Source organism: Pygocentrus nattereri, chromosome 26 (genome assembly GCF_015220715.1).
Source record: "Pygocentrus nattereri isolate fPygNat1 chromosome 26, fPygNat1.pri, whole genome shotgun sequence".
Lineage (NCBI taxonomy): Eukaryota > Metazoa > Chordata > Actinopteri > Characiformes > Serrasalmidae > Pygocentrus > Pygocentrus nattereri.
In genome coordinates, this window is record NC_051236.1 from 23,553,290 (window position 1) to 23,570,736 (window position 17,447).

A 17,447-nucleotide genomic window follows, 5' to 3' on the forward strand; every position below is an offset into this window, starting at 1 on the left:
CTTACAGTGCATAAAAATGTTCTTGTAGTGCTTATGTAAGTAGCTATTAGTATGCTTTCCTAATTAGAAATGTTGTATTTTAGCTATTTATTTGCATTAAGGGGTTGGTTAGATTTTTGTTTACACAGGAAAAAGAGGATCTCTGCTTGTGGCACATCCAGTAAGCAATTCACCTTAAATTAGTAATTTCTCTTATCATCGTGTTATCCAACATCTTTATTCATCATATTTTATATATATATATCATTCAGCCCTACTTATAATGAAACAAACCTAGGGCTATTAGCTAAGGTAACAGATGATTTAGCATTTGTTTATCTTAAAAAAAAATTACATTTTTATTTTTTGTCCTTCTCTATGTAAATTTCAGGTACAGTAGGCACAGTAAAGGTAAATGGCTGAATGTTGTCTGCATAACACATCCCATACGCATGACCTGTAGCATTTACTGATGTATCTGGTGCTTTCATTTATTTAATTTATTTATATATGTTTAGAGGGTTGTTATTTAAGCAATAAGAAGAATAATAATAAGAAAAATAATAGCAAATTTCACTGAAATACCCATCCCTGGTGGGTAAACACTTGGAAAAAATTGGTTCAAGTCATTTAGAGAAAAAACACATCACAGTCAAATCACCTTTTTTCCCTTTAAAGCATGCCAAGCCGAAGACTGGCAAGGACCGTTGTTGTATCAAGTTGGAAAAAATAGGTATTGGACCAGTGCAAGCTCAGAATTGTGATTTATCTCTTGTTAAACGTAGAATGGTTCTTAGATGTAATATGTAAGTACTGTTAAATTTCTTCAAAACGTACCGTTCTCTTCACAGTCCATGTGATTTATCTATGGAAGCCTGTTTTGAATTGATGATTTTTGTACTGTTGCAAAACGAACACATTTACATGTATCTTCCTGTCCAGCCTACAGTGCTTTAACTTGCCTATTCATGTTGAAGTTGAAGCTGGAAATATATAAATATGGAAAGTAGTGCAGGATATGGGCCCTTTACTAAGCACTATTAAGCTTAATCTCAAACTTTTTTACTCGTTTCTCTGGCTGATGGCCTGGGCAGCTGTAATGCTGTACATGGCACAATAAGCAAAAGCAAACTAAATTAAAGGACTAAGGAAACTGTCTATTTTTATATAGATCAGTTTATGAATTGCAGTGAGGAATGTACTAACAGTAGCTCATTATCTTGACATTGACCGAGTTGTTTCAGCTGCTGTTGACTGTAGGCAGTGATCAGCAGTTGATCAGCTTTAATGGTCATTGAGTGCCTATACAGAAACATTATATCGACATAGGCTCCGTTTATCGATTGTCAGATATATTGGTAAATCGATATTGATGATCAATCAGGCTCCAGTTCTCTTTCATTTTTTCTCTTTATTCCTGCCTTCTAGTCTTTCTACTCTGCTTTCCTTCTTTTCAGCTTATTCCTTTTCACACTCATTAGAAAGATAAAGTGTTGTCAGGGACTCTGAGAGGAATGAGGGACAGAGACGTGTGCGTGCGACGGAGGGAAAAGTAAAAAAAGTAGTTGCGTTTCTTCGAAACATTTTACTCCGTGCTGTAATGGAGCAGTGCGATGATTACGTGGCTGTCCTAAAACCAATCTGCTCCACTCTGTAATGACAAGCCTTGCTTATGAACTGGGTATTAGATAATTATGGCCTAGTAAGACTTTTGGGGGGAAAAATTGAAGTATAGCTAAAGGCTTCTTTCCTGTGTTGTTGAATAACCTTTTCAGGATTTCTTAAGTTCTGTAAGTAATTCCATTCTCCCGCTGACTTGTCTAACATGCTAAATGGTGTTTGGTGGGAATAAATCTTTGGGGTTTTTAGCGTTGGCGTGAAAAGGCAGCGAGCGAAAAGCCGCCATGCAGAGTCCATCTTTTACTCAGCCTGCATGCACGCATGTCACCTCCGCCCAGCCACTCATAAAGCAGCATGATGGATAAATGAAGAAATAAAGAAATAAATAAAAGCCACACTTATTCTCTCCCTCTGCTCTCTCCCTCCGTCTCTCCTCTGATGGATTTGTGAAATGATATAACGAATGAGACCTAAAGAGAAAGGAGAGGAAGAGAAGGGGGTGGGGGGTGCAAGAGAGACAGAGGATATGATTTATTAGGCTGATAAAAATTCAGCCTTTGTTATTCCTTCATTTTTACATGTGCAGCTTATTAAGGAGCGCACCTGCCAGTGAAAGGGAGTTTGTCAGGGGATGAGCGAGTCTGCGGTCCGTGTGTGAGTGTGCAGAGCTACTGAATTTCACGGCATTAGAAGCACTGACTGACTCATACTGGTGCCCATTACCGTGAAACCTTGGAAAAATTTGGTACTGATGTTCCGTTGTTCCATGAACATCAGGGAGCATGAAGATAATATATAAAGAAACTCTCCGATACCACATGGTGTCCCAGAACTACATGTGGTTCTTATTGCCAACTGTGAGCGACAAATCCCTTTTGATAAAACTAACTTTTCCATAAAACCACAAAAAAAATCCAGGTCAAACTCCATACAGTTGAATGCCCAGAGACTGAGGTTTAAGCAATCCGCATGACAAAGATGAGTTATGGAAGGCAAAATTTGCATGAGGTGGTTGGTCACCATTGATTGGTGATGTGAAGTGGCAGTCATTAATATCCTCCTGCCATTTGTCTGTTCTTCCGTAGGCCCTTCATCTCCTTCAGTGCGGAGTCCAGCGTCTCTGAGGGTCATCAAAACCCGCTACAAGATTGACACGCGCAGAGCACAGTTCCAGCACCACAACCCTGCCCTCTCCTACAGAGTCAAGAGAATCCAGTCAGCCAGGTACACATACATAAACATACTAATTAGGGCCAAATGATGTGAAAATGTTTGTCAAAATACTCATTTTTATAATCCAAATAATACTGCAAAAAGCAATAATACTGGTCGATATAATTTCATATGGACAAATATGAAGATGAATGAACTCTTGTGCTTTCAAAAGCAGTGCTTTACTGATTGATTCAGTTGTCAAATATTTTGAAAGTTTCATTTAAGTTTCAGCTGCCCTTGGTTGCTTTTGCCTTGTCCTTCAAGCGCTCAGTTTAAGCTACCTGGTGGTATCTATAGTACTTGTTCAATCAAACAAAAAAGTTTATTAGCGTAAAGAACATTTCTAAAATGTGTGCAGAGGAGTACCTCTGACAACATCTTATTATTCAAATGTAAACTGGCTTAACAGGCTGTTCAGTGGAGACGTGGTTGAGACCTGACAACATGAATGTACGCCAATTAAAACTTTCAAAAACTGTTTATTTTAAATGTTTTTCAAACCAGGGAGTCTTTTAGCAACTCAATGTTAAAGCAACAAATGGTCATGCTCAATAAGAAGAAGAAGGAGGTAAGAAAGTTGCTTCTTCAGATACTCAGGCTAGTCAGAACAATGTTAGATGCAGAGGAGGATACATCATCTTTATACATGAGGTCTTTCAGCAAACTTTAATGACGGAATAAAAGTGATGGCGCGAGAACGAGTGCAGTAAAATTGATCTTTACACAGAATGCTTTTAATTGAAAATGTGAGCACTGTACAGTCCTGTTTAATCATATTAAAATGACTTTTAGCAAATACAGTAACTCAGATAAAGTTTAGCTCGCCTTAGAGCCAGTATAATTCTGCCCGTTAATAGTTTTGACATTGAGCTGTGAGTGTGGTCCTTCACGGATTTTAATCCAAAACCTTTTTAGCTTCAGGAGTGAAAAGAAAATAGCACCATATCAAGCTGATGAGGATTGCATGTGTCTGAATTAAATGCTCCTTAGTAACACCTTTTCATCCTTTTTTAGCCTAATCATTTTGAGCAAATGATAAGCCTTGGTGGAACCTTTTGCAGTAATGTTATCCTCACGGTTTGGCTCAGGTGCATTTAAAGTTTACCCATTTCAGCATACTAGTTCCCTGTGTCGCGAACAATTGTGAGCAACTTGGTATCGGCAGCTTAGCAGCCTGTGTAGAGAGTGTTATATAAGAACATAAAACCATTTGAATTTCCAAAAAAAAGTGTGAATGATGTTAGAGTCTTGACTTCATTACAACATGCAATTGAGAAGTATGAGAAGTTTTAACAGCATTATATTCAGTGAGTCTGTTTCCATCATAAAAGAAGTTTTTATTTGTTCGGGTGGGTGGGTGGGTGCCCTCCAGCCCACACACAATCTTAGCCCACCACAACCAATTACAGGCCTGATTAAAGCCTCTCTGTTGACACATTGCGTTTTTAACAGTCTCTCAGAAGCACCATAATAAAACACTAACTAACAGGCTGGCCCTAATAACACTACGAGATATAAGCACCTCATCACCAATAATATTATGACAGGAGGAAGGTGCTGTTCATCATGGTCATCTATTACTCAGACCATAAACATGTTGCTATAATATAGTCCATGCCCACATGGGAACACATGAGTAGGCACCGAAATGCTGCTTTTAAATGATAGCTTTTAATGGCCACTGTCCACTAGAGATGAGTTTATAAAACCATTAATGCAGTCTGTAAAAAAGGCTTTAGATCATTTAGAGTGGACATGTGAGAAAAGAGAGTTTGGAGTAAACAGAAATGGGGCAGTGCTGTTATGTTTTTTCTCTGTTTTTATAAATTAGCGTTTGTTCACTTTAACTAATTGACACTCTGCCCTTCTTCTGTGGTCATTTAAAGCCCCACTACATTTTTATGGTATGAAACTGGTGTATAAGGCTAATGCGGTTTATTGGCCATGAGCAGGGAGCAGCAGAGAATGTGCTTCTCTCCCTCATGTTATGTGTATTTGAGGGAGGCTCATGCAAAATGTGTGAGGACTGGATAAAAAAAGGGACATGTTTTTCTCTGTTTACTGAAGTTACTAAAGTTTTGCGAGGATTTTCCTCTGCCTTTCAAAACCAGGCATACATTTGAGTTAGTGTCTTAAGTGTGTTGTTGTGAGGCTTCCTTTATCATCAGCAGCAGTCAGAAACATGTGATAATGTGACCACAATATGCATGTGGAGTCTGTGTTACTGTTTCAGATATTAGAGATTTTTTTTAATCTGAAGTAGAATTTCGATCTTGTAAACTGTTTAGCTTGCGATCGTCTGTACAGCTGTAGTAAATCAAATCAAAGTCTGATATGTTTACAAATGTTCATGTAAATCAACAGAAACACATTTTAATGATGCTATGCAGTGTAAAAAGTGAAAAGTTTATTTATTTGATTGATTCACACGAAAAGAGTTTAATAGGCTTGAATATTTTATTTGAAAAATTGTTCTTTAACTGTGCGTTGAAAGGTTATTTTGGAACCAAAAGTAGTTATGCACATGCATACATTTCCTACTGGAAGCCTAGTGTCCAGCACAATCTGCTTTTCCAGCTGAACAGCTTCTACTAAACCTGGTAATTAAAACATGGATTGAACTGAGTGAGCGGAGTTGAATACCCTGTTCTACACTGTGAAAACTGAATGGCAGATCATCTGAAAATTCTAAGACAACTCACTCGACAGCTCATTTTCCCCCTCCTAACTGACCTTGTGATCACTGGTGAATGAGATGCGAATGTGAAGAGCCCTTTTTAGAAGAACACTCCATATAATTATAGAATATATATATATATATATATATATATATATATATATATATATATATATATATATATATATATATATATATATGAATATGAATGAACTGGTCAGAGATTTGGTGGGACAAAAAAGTGAATGAATTATTGAGATCTGTTAAGGCGTAATTACAGCAGCCTTTATATTGAAAAAGAGCAAGAGGTTTGAGGGGTGACTCCTGGGTGATTGCAGTTTACACTAGCTCTAGTGTGATTGGTCTCTATGGAAAATCACATTTGCTTAATGGTGTAAATGAATCATTCATCCATATGGGTGTAAATATTTTACACCCAGTGTTATCTACAGAGAAAAGATTATCTTCCATAGTAAATTCCCACACACCACCTCTCAGACTCACTCATGTAGAAGAGAGGCTGTGTCATGCATTACATGTTAAGAGCACTGCCACACTAAGTGAAACGCTTAGCGCTACCATTTTCTCTTTTACACACTCCTGCTCTCATCTCTCTTCTTTCTTTCTCTAGCCTCTCTTCTTTCTTTGTGAGAGCTCTGTTAGATGGCTTTGTGGATCTGCCATTGCCCTGCTAACTATACTGAAACCCTATGTTAGAGCTCGGTCAGGAACTGCTCATTAAGGCAGTGTGGGATGTTAGAGGTTAAAGAACAAACTTTATCAGTAAAACTGGAGCTCATGGTAGTGATAAAATTAGCATAATTGTCTGAAATCAGTAATGCTTGATTATACTACATTATGACAACAGCCTTTTCATACTCAGAGCTTTTTAGGAAAGACCAATGTTGTTAAAGAATGGGCTGCATTTTTTTACAGAAGGGGAGCTTTTTGGGGGGAGCAAAAGGCATTGTAGCTGTTAGCCTTTTGGATTTATTCTTTAGCATAGAAGTTTTAATCTGTGCTTGGCGCAAACACACATGTAACCTACATATCTAATCCAAAGGATTGCTGTATTAAAGTAATATAATCTTACTTTTCATTACTTTTGGATTGCCTGTCTTTTTATATTTTAATGTCTTTTTAAGTCACAATAAAATTCTGAAATCTGTAGATTAGCCCAAATGGGAAAAGATGAAACAAAATGACATAGTTAACATAACTGCAGAAGTTATGCCAATGGCATAGCCAGAATTTCAGTTTGGAGGGGGGCTAGCTCAGAAACAGCATGTCCCAGAGAAATCGTTGTAGTGATATGGAAACAGCAGCCAGCAGCCTACTTCACTCAAGCTTCCACAAACAGAGGGAAAAAAATGAAATTTTAAGCACAACATTCAGCTGCTGACCTTGCATTTTAACTACCTGGTTAACTTCCTGCAAACTACAGTGGGCAAAGCTTTACCTTGTCCTACCTTGTTCAGCACTAACCATAGATGTCTAGGCCTAATGCTTAAAGACTTGTCTCATTTTTGCTGTGTTTCAAATTTGATGTGTTGTCTGCATGCAAAAAAAATAGAAATAAAAAATGGAAGAATGTCTTCAAAAACAAAGATATCAGTTCTCACAAAAAAGACAAAGGGTGGCTATTTTCCCGTTTGGTATCGTGGAGAATTTTGGAAATGCAGTACCATACATGGAGATTGTGAAAGGTTGCATTTTCTGGAGGCCGGAAAAAGTGTTGGTTGTGTGTGGTTTTCATGTACTCCTGCTAGTAAGCACTTTGTTTACACTTAAAGACAGTTCTTCAAGGGATTTTAGTAAAGAAAATAGTTCTATAGAGAAGTTTGAACTCTTAAAGAACCCTTTGCATGATTAAAAGGTTCTTTGCGTCAGTAAAAAGTTTTCAGATTATGGCACAATATTCTGTAGAGGGGTCTATATAGAACTATTTTGAGAAGGTTCTGAAAAGGATAAAGAAGCTTTTAATCATGAAAATGTTTAAGCGTTCATACTTCTCTATAGAACCATTTTCCTTATTAAAGAACCCTTGAAAAACCATCTTTTTAAGAGTGTAATGTGCCTATAATGTAAATAACCTTTTCTATATTCTGATTACATGATGCCTTTACAGGTATTCTGGTATAACCCATCCTTGTTTTCATTATAAGCAGATTGTGGATGTTTTGACAGCACATGTGGGACAGCGCATTTTTAACCAGATGATTAAGGCCCAAACTTATTTCTCCCCTTTCCCCTACCTTTCAGCCCTTAACCTTTAGTTTTGCTCATCCATACCTAGGGGTAGGGTGTCCTGATTTTTGTTGAAATAGAGGGGTAGGGCGAAGTGTTAGGGCTGCATGACCCTCCAGGTTTTTCAGAGCCACAAATCAAACAGAGTGTTATGAGAAAAACTGCCAGGATGGCTGCAGTGACCAAAGAAACCCACAAATGTGAGTATTTTCTCTATTAAAAGTTTGATAGTCATTGTATTGTCTTACTTAAATGTCTTTTCAATGTATTATGGTCCTTTTCTTCATAGCAAGACTAAAGACTAAAATTCAAACAAGAAGCTGGTGGATAGGTGACTTCAGCTTCATATCATGGAACAATTAGGGGTGGGCGATAATAATTAATTGCCACAGACCCCCCCCGCCCCCTTCGGCCTTTGAATGCCTATGATGTCGTAAATTTAACTAAAAACCATCAGTGAGGTTGCAACTCAGTTCCAAGGGGCAACGTGACCCAAGGAGTTAGGGGTAAAAATAAGACATGGGATTGGGCCTAAGACAGGTTCCACCTGAATACAAGAGCTGGAAAGAGTAAGATGCTGATCACCTTGTCTGTTTACAGTGGGGTCCAGAAGTCTGAGACCACTAGTAATAATACTTCTATTCTTTTCTAATTAAATGAATTGTTCATTATAATTAATAGTATCTGCAGAACAATTTAAAGGAAAAGTAAAACCTTTGAAATATTTACACGAATCTCAGTATTTGCTCATTTGTCTGAGTGTGATCTTCAGCTAAACTGAAGAAATTGGGCAAAATAAAGTCTGACCCACGAATATCATAGATTTGCTTAAATTTGAATGGTGACCTAGAAATAGGGCAGCATCTTGAATTTCTTCATTTTACTGGTGATAACCTTTGTTTATTTATTTATTTGTTTTTTTTACAATTCTTAAACTTTGTTGTTTATTTTCAGGTTTAAGTGGAAAAAAATCCCAGATTTTTAGTGTGGACTTTCGGACCCCCCTGTATGTGTGTGGTTCAGTTAATCATGGCTATTTAGCAAATCCCTGAAGATTCTGCATGCATTTCAGTTCAGTTCAAATCAAATACATTTGTGTGTAGATGGAAAAGGAGTGTGTGTATGTCGACATTGGCATGCATAGTGCTTCATTTGTTTAATTCAGATTTTGTGAGACAGTGTGCTTGTCTCCGGACTGAGCATTGAGCTCTGGTGACTTATCACTATTCATTTAGCTCCCTGCAATAAATATTGATTCATCAAGGGATTTTCAATTTGAACCACTGTGACGCTGCATGAAATATTACAAGAGTAAGAGAAATGAGAAGGAGGAAAGCTGAGGGAGTGTCCCTGCTTACAACATGAATGTTCTTTATCTGGTGTGAAGATTTCTGGTATTTTGGTGTCCATACATGCAGCAGTCAAGCTGCACTTCTTATAAAACAGAAATCTAATTAGTCATTTTTGGATCTCATATTTCTGTATATTGTAGAAAGTAATTGACTCAGACAGGTAGTTTACCAGCCTGTACTCGAGTCATTCCCAGCCCATTCCCCTATTACCACAGACACGTCCACACATGGGGACTGAGACCTCAGTGCAGTGACCCGGTGTGTGCTGGGTAGAGTGGGAGTGTGCAGTCAGCAGTGCACGCTGGGCTGTACCGGGTGATTGAGTGTTTGGGGCGACTGGGTGGGGGAGGAATGGCCCTCGTAAATCGCCAGCCACCACCAGAAAATAGATATAATCTCAACATTAACTACATTAATAGTAGCAGGAGTTGAATTAAGAAAGCCATAAAGCATGGACGCTCAGGCATAAATTAAACAAGCACACACGCGCACATACATTCAGAGCCCCTCCCCTCATTCTTCCCCCTCTCTCACACACACACACACACACACACACACACACACACACACACACACACACACACACACACACACACACACACACACTCTGTCTCTCGCTTATTCTCTCTCTCTCTCTCTCTTTCATCTTTTTCTGTGGTGCTCAAATATATCTAATTACTATTCCATCTTTCCATCTCTGACTTCTTCACAGATGCACAATATAGACAAAATACTATTATTGTGATTATATTGAGATTATATTGCGATTGTGTTATGTTTTGGAAACATATCCAAAACAAAACTTTCTCCATTTTTCTCTCTCCATCTCTCGAATTTTCTCTCCATTAAGTTACATTGAAAGTTAAAAATGTTTTTGCTTCTTCTGTTAAGTTACCATGTTAGAGTTGTTTTTAACAGACAGAGGTCGTTTCTAAAATGAATGGGTGAATCTGTAACACTGTGGTTGAACCCTGTTACATAACATTGACAAAACTATGCCAGAGACGTTTCATAGCAGTCATATCTTGTCAAGAGTCCCCAATACAGGTGTGGTTCAGTAATGTAACATGTTACCATTACCAGTAATTGAAGGCCAATTCCACCAATTTTTCAAATGCTCTACATAATTGAAACATTTAGATGTCAACAAAGTCATTCAGAGTGGTTTGATGTCAGAATTGTTCACAGTGAGTTCAGTACCTCTAAAATCTGCATCACATGTAGTTATTGCATGAAGTGGTGAGGAATACACTGTCTGATGCCTGAACATGCTTTTGTGAGAAGGTAGTGGTCTAAAATATCCTTTTTCCCAACACATTAATGGCAGAGAGCTACAGTTTATTATCTTGAATTTATTACTGTTCATCATTATCAACATTACACAGAAAAACTGTGTAAAAAAAAAAAAAGAAGACATGAATTCTCAGTGGTTTTGCTGGATAGTAAAACAAAACCAAAATGGCTGTATTTATTTATATGCAGTGTAGACGTTGCCATCCCTGGTTCCTGTCACCACCACTGTAATGAAATCTGATCATGTCTCTCAGAAGTTTCTCCACAGTCTATCATTACTCATCCAACTGCTCTGAATAACTTTGCTTACAGCTCATTGATGGAATTAAATCAAAAATTTTGAAAGAAATTAACGATGTACACAACAAAAAATTAGCATGTAACTTCAAAATGTTCAATGGTTTTGGTGGTTGAGATGGTTGAAATAGATTTTGTTATTTAAACCAGGGTAATTTACTTTTCTTGGATTACATGGTTACTTTGATTAATCCAAACACTCATAGAAATGCTAATTGTTGACCGTAATTAGCCACAAAAATGTCTTGTGTACAAGGTGAGACACTTGTTAGCTCTTTTAGCTATTTAGCTTGCTGCAGAGATTGCCTCTGTTACTCATCCAATCTGAAATCATGCTAGTGTGCCTCAACTGTTTTTGAATGATAAAACATGTTTCCCTAGTGCAACACCAGTGCTGTTACCTACAAAAAGGTCCTATATTGTTTTTTCCCCCCTCTTTTTGTGTTTTGTGCTTCCCTTTGATTAATCAGGTATGTGTTCATGAACTCTTGTGCATGCTTGAATATTAGAATTATTCAGAATGCACATCTCTAGCTAATAGGAGGCTCATTTGCTAATCTGAAGCATCAGGATTGCAGTTATTAAATGTGCAGGTCTAGTTTGTAACTCATTGCCCTTCCTGGCAGGATTTCATAGCTCAATTTTTAAGCAAGAAACTATTTTTCAGATTCATTTGTGGCAGAAAGAATTGATTCTTTCTTTAATTCTGGAGACTCTGGCTTTCAGGATTGTATCTAATATGCACATATACACTAGGTCCAATGTTCACTTGGACTCTGGGACTGGAGAAAGCTACACACTAATGCTCACTTACTCCAACACATTCTTTACTTGCACAGCCATGTGCAAAGTGTGGGTCAGGCGGCTGGCGTGGCCTTCATCAGGTTTAGTGCTCTGGTATTGATCAGTACAGGATGTGGGAGAGAGTCGGTAATAAACCCAGCGTTGCTCACTTTTCTCCTGCTCTCCATCCCAGTCATCCCATCTTCAGAGAAGAAGGGAGAGAAGTGGAGAGTAAGGACATGGCTCCTGATGGTGCTTTTTGGAAGTCAGATTGAGTGTTACGCAGACAAAGAGGGGAAGGATGCTAATACAGAAATAGAGAATTGCCTGCACAGCATTGTAGTACGAGCAGAATATACAGTAGTGTGCAAAAGTTACCACCCTTCATTTATTTAATTTCCAGTCAAATCCTTCAGTAAGCACACGTGATTAATTTTTCAGAATATTTTTACACTGTGAAAAATGGCTCATCAGATATACCTGCAAAAATTACTACAAGTGGTAACAAGCAGTTGAACTAGTTTTATTCAACTTAAAAACTACATTGATTGACAGAATCATTCATTCAAAGTATTCATTTAGACTGAGTAAAACTAGTTAATTTACTTGTTGCCACATGAAATAATTTTAGGTAGATCTGACAAGCCACAGGAAAATCGATAGAGCCTTGTAACTAGATAGTAACTCATTTACATAAGGAAGAGAAAAGTCAAAGAAAAGCAAGTGGGGGACAGAAAAAAACCAAGAATTTCCAAAACTGGTGTTCAAAGGTTTTCATCTTCAAACGAGAGGAGGAAATCTAGCTCCTACTCTTGAGTCAGAGCTGAAAATGTTTCTGTCCATGCTTCTACTGTGAGACGATAACTCAGCACTATGAGTCTGAAAGAATGTGTAGCTGTCAAGAAGCCGTTACTAGGAAAGGAAATGGACCAACAAGAAGAAAGTGATGCTTCTGTGATGCTTAGAAAAATGGACTGCCCCCCCCCCCCACCAGAAGCCAGACCTCAAGATCGTTGAATGTGTTTGGGATCCCGTGTATCGTTAGAAGCAAAAAATGCAACCAACTTCAGAGGTGTGGAAAAATAGCCCTGCAGATTTCTTTGAAAAACTGAAAAAAGCCCCCGAAAAGAATGTTTGCTATAACAAAGACAAAGTGCACCGTAAATACTGCAACTAAATATGATCTAGTGAGTTATTGTGGCTCTTATGTAATTCTATTACATATTTTTAAAATTTTTATTACATCTATTCTATTAAATAGGTTTTCTGTTTGTTTTCTGTTTTTTTTTTTTATCCTGATGCTGAAAAATGAATAGCCTCTACTTAATGCTTAAACTTGCACAATGACGCTAAAGAATCGTGCAACACTTTGCCACTATCATAACAAACACTTAACAGTAGGAGGACAAAAGTTCTTAACTTTAAGGTGTTTTAATAGTTTTCAGTTCATTTCAGCTTCATCTGTTTGTCATGAGGTGTTCACGCAATGTAAAGGGCAGCTAGCAATTCGAAATAGTGTAGGAAAAAATAATGCACTTTTGAGGTTTTATGACAGTGATGATATAAGAGCTATACATATATTTATAGAACAGCTGACACTGAGAATGAAACAGTATGATATAGTTGATATATTCAGATCTCATCACCTCTTCTTAAACCTCCTCTTTCTCGTCTTCGTTGTGTCTCCTCATTCCACTTTGCATCAATTTGCTCTCTGTGCTTCCCTCCAGTATGTTTCCTCATTGAAGCTAATTTCAGAGTCCCACCTGCCTCTTTACAAAATAATACTGCTCCTTTAATAGTCTTTAGCACATTGATGGCTCTTGATTCCTCCATTACCTAGTTTGCTTAAAGCGAAGAGCCATTGAAACAACAGAAATTAGCTAAATGAAGCTAGCTAGCTCATTTCAAGGGTAACTCTGTTTTCCTTTCCTCAGGATGAGCTTACTAATGCTTTCTCTGCAAACAGATAGGTCAGACAAGCATTATTGTGAATGCCCGTGTGGCTTGCGAATTCTTCGCCGTCACCAAAACAAAAGTCACATCGTTAATCACTCTGCCGGAGTGCTGATTCGCTCTCTCCTTCATCTGTGCTCGTCCCACGGTCGAAACGCACCACGGCACACACCCTCACATACACGCTCAAGCAACAAAGCCCCGCTTGTTCAACTTGAGCATACGTGCTGATTGGTAGTGTGAGCTGTGTGAAATGCATCTAACATCTAGCTTTCCTTGCCTTCATTCCTATAACTTCCTTTGTGAACCGGGAAGTTCACAGCAGCTGCGTTGTAGACGCCTCAAGCTGTGTAAGGGGCGATGTATGAACATTCATCGCCTGCCCACAGCAGTTTTGAAAAGGAGTAAAGTAGCTCAGATTTAAATGAATAATTTTTAAAACATGGAGCAAGATGGATGTCTTTTTGGGGGGGACGCAGGTGTAAACCATTCGGTCTTGCTGATTATTTGCTTATTGTGCCCCCTGAATATGCCAGGTAGCAGCTGAATGAGGGATTTATGTCTACTGGGAGTGATAGTTTGCTATAATAGCTTTTATTTTGGCAGCATGATTTACACAAACAAATGCACTAATGTATTTTTACTCTTAAAGATAGTTTGCAAAAATATCTAATGCACTTACATAGCATCATCTTAGCATTTTGTATCTGTGGGAGTTGTGCTTTTTAAAAAGATGGGCACCAAAGCTCATATTAGGGCCTGACGGATATCATAAATCGACTGTTATTAAAGTCATAAAATCCTGCACTGAAAATCCTTTGATGTTGCTTCTTTTATATTTTAATGAACATACAAAATAAAGCTCTTAAACAGCTTTTGAAGCAATACCTTCATCAGCTTCCATAAAGAACAAATTCAGGTTCTTGTAAACAAAAGAGAGCGATGGCCTTCAATCCACTCATATAGCTGTAACAAAATGGGCTGGCTTTTAAATAGAACAATTTTTCTTTAGGGTCAGATTTGAGCGAACAATATGAATGTGACCGATTATAATGGACTATACAGTTGTAATCATTTGACAGCCTTTATTTTCATATAAGATTATGCCGTTATTATTATCCGTCGAATTTTTAGCTCCTTAAAATTAGTAGCAGTAATGACGATGCAGTTTTCATATCAGTCAAACTCTAATTAATACTCCATACCTGTAGTACTTTCTTTTTCCTTCTTTCTGCACTTTGCCTCTTTCTGACTCTCCTGAGTGGTTGAGAGCAGGCCGTAAAACCTCTTTAGATTGCAGCCTCGCAAGACCGGGGTCACACCCCTTCCACTCTAAATCACCTCCAGCTACAGCACTGCCATTACATTAGCGTGTGTCCCATTAAAATGATTCCCCTACCCCATTCAGATGATGCATGTGATAGTGTGATGTGTCCTGCCCACACCCACACCCCCAAACGCCACAATATTTTTGGTGCATAGGTCAAGATATGTGTGCTGTTGTGTGAACAAGTGAACCATTGTGGAAAAATACATTTAAGTGACAAAAAAGAGCCACAACACTGTATTTGCGGTGAGGCCATATTCCTGTCTGTCTCTTTCTTCCATGCATATTTTACACACACTCACACAGTGACTTCCTCACGCACAGTGACTCCTTTCTGTGAAAGGTTAACTGCTGTCCATGTTCCATGCCCATGTCATGACTACATTAGTCTCCATTATGGCTCTTTGGCTCAAGGGTGTCCTACTAAAGCCTCTGTGGGGGCAGCAACTGTTCTCCCATTATCCCTCATTATGGCTCCCGTGGCTGTAGTCACTTAGCTAGTGTGAGCCTGTCTTAAGTTGGAGTGTCTTCCAGAATTATTGGCAGCCTTTGTAAAAATGAGCAAAAAATGACTTTGCTGGTTATAAGCATGAGGTTATAGTGATAATATGTGAGAAGAATAACCATACGATGAGGTAAGACTTTCAAAGTAAAAACAATTAATTGTTATTTTTTTTAAGTCCTAAAACTTATCACAGTTATTGCCACATTATCCCCACCCTTTTATACAGTATATTGTGCACATTCCCTTTGTCAAGATAACTGCAATTTACAGGCCTTGTTACAGTCTCAAAATTTTTGCAGATGATTACCATGTAAATAATTACGATTAACAGTTTGATTGTCTTTTTTTGTTTATTGTATGCAGTACAAGCCTAAAATGACCACATTGCCTGTCTAGCTATCTTCCTTCCTAGTTGTCAGTACTTAATCCTGGTTGACGAGACACAGCTCAAGCTCAAATAAACAAACATCACTCACTACTGCCCTCTAAAGCTTTTATAGCTCTAGGCAGAAGTTAGAATTGTTGTTGTTTTCATAAAACTTGTATGTCTCAGGAAATTCAGCTCAAAGCATTTTCTTTTAGTACAAGATAACGATGGAGAAAATCTCTAAAGAGATCTGAGACTTTTCCTCCATAGAAAACCTCTCTAGATCTTTCAGAGTCCTTCGTCCTCACTTTTGGACTCTTTTCCTCTGCCCAAATTTTCACTGAGCTTTCACTTTGGGGGACTTGTGACTATTGCGAAAGCTTGTGGAATGGTGACGTTGTATGTCAGTGGAAGTCACTGAGCTCTTCGGTATAACTCATTAAACTGCCAGTGTTTACCTTTGGAGATTGCTTGGGTGTTGTTGAACCCACAGACTTTGTTACCATAACTGGTTTTGGTGACCGCAGGTGCATAAAAGTTGTAGAATTGTTCATTTATGATTCTTAGAGAAAGTTTGGTTCTCAAACCATTCCTTCTTTCTATGTCTGTGGATATGATACATGTGTATCCTTTTTCAGACAGGTTCACTAATTCATTTCATTTCATTTGGCTGACACTCTTATCCAGAGCGACTTACAATTCAATCATTTTACACAGGTAGGCCAAGGTGGTGTTAGGAGTCTTGCCCAAGGTCTCTTATTGGTATACTGTAGGGTGCCTGCCCTGGCAGGGATTGAACCCTAGTCTACAGTATAGAAGGCAGAGGTGTTACCCACTACACTAACCAACCAAAATCACTACAGCTCAAGTTGTTTGAAACACCTTAATTATTTTGCTTGTAGTGGAGATTTTCACATGCAAAGCTACTTTTAATGGTCATTCCCTGATTTATCAAGTCCAACAACCTTTTTTTGTCTGATAATTGATTTTTTTATAGTTTTTCCCCTTTCAGTACATTTTAGATGATCACTTAAGCAGAAAAGTGAAATGTTTTTTTCATAGACTTTTTGCTAATTTTGTCCTAGAGTGCCAACAGTTTTTGAGAACACTGTATGTGCATTTACTTAAGATTTATTACGTTTTCGAAGGTCCATGTTACTTGTGTGTCTGTGAGTGTGTGTGTTGGGGGCGTTGGACTTGGCCATGGCAATAGATTGTGTAGAATAGGCTCCTGAATTGGGTTCAGATTGATGTTGGGTGTAATTTGCTGTTGGGGGTTTAGATGGATTCGAAATTCTTGGAGCAGAGTTCATGTCTCCTAATATAGAGTGGATACCAGGTCTCTCTAGCTTTTTTACTTGCTCCCTCTCTGTTTCTCCTCCTCTTTTTTTCTCTCTCACACATGCTCTCACAACCTCACCTCTAACCCACCTACACATACATGTTCTCCCTAACATAGTGACACTCTGATTGAAGAGCTGTTGAGGGAAGGACATAGTCACAAGCATGGAGTAATAGATGATTGTTTTGGAGCGTGTACATCTGTCCTGCCATTAAAAACAGCTGTAATGGTCAGTTTCTGTACAGGTATCAATAATTGCAAGCTTGTCTTTTAAAAAACAGTTACTTGTTGGCTGGTGTGTTTTGATATCTACAGCCAAAGATCACAACAAAAGTCACCTCACTTTAGTTTAATGCACTTTAGCTTGAAGAAAACAAAATATATATATATATATATTTACACTGTACTGTGAAGATGCTGTGCTATCTGTATATTGATATTGAACATGGCCTTGCACCGGATCATGAGTGAGAGAGACTAGGGATTA

At 38.2% G+C, this 17,447-nt stretch overlaps 1 protein-coding gene across 1 annotated transcript in view; it reads left to right on the top strand.

Annotated features, from left to right (window-relative positions):
- The window catches only part of zc3h3 (zinc finger CCCH-type containing 3), an 88,459-nt gene that overhangs the window by 46,303 nt on the left and 24,709 nt on the right, over nucleotides 1-17,447 (top strand). The window contains exon 4 of the mRNA XM_017721629.2: nucleotides 2,685-2,823. Coding sequence (XP_017577118.2) covers nucleotides 2,685-2,823 — 139 coding nt within the window. The remainder of the gene's footprint in view (nucleotides 1-2,684; nucleotides 2,824-17,447) is intronic.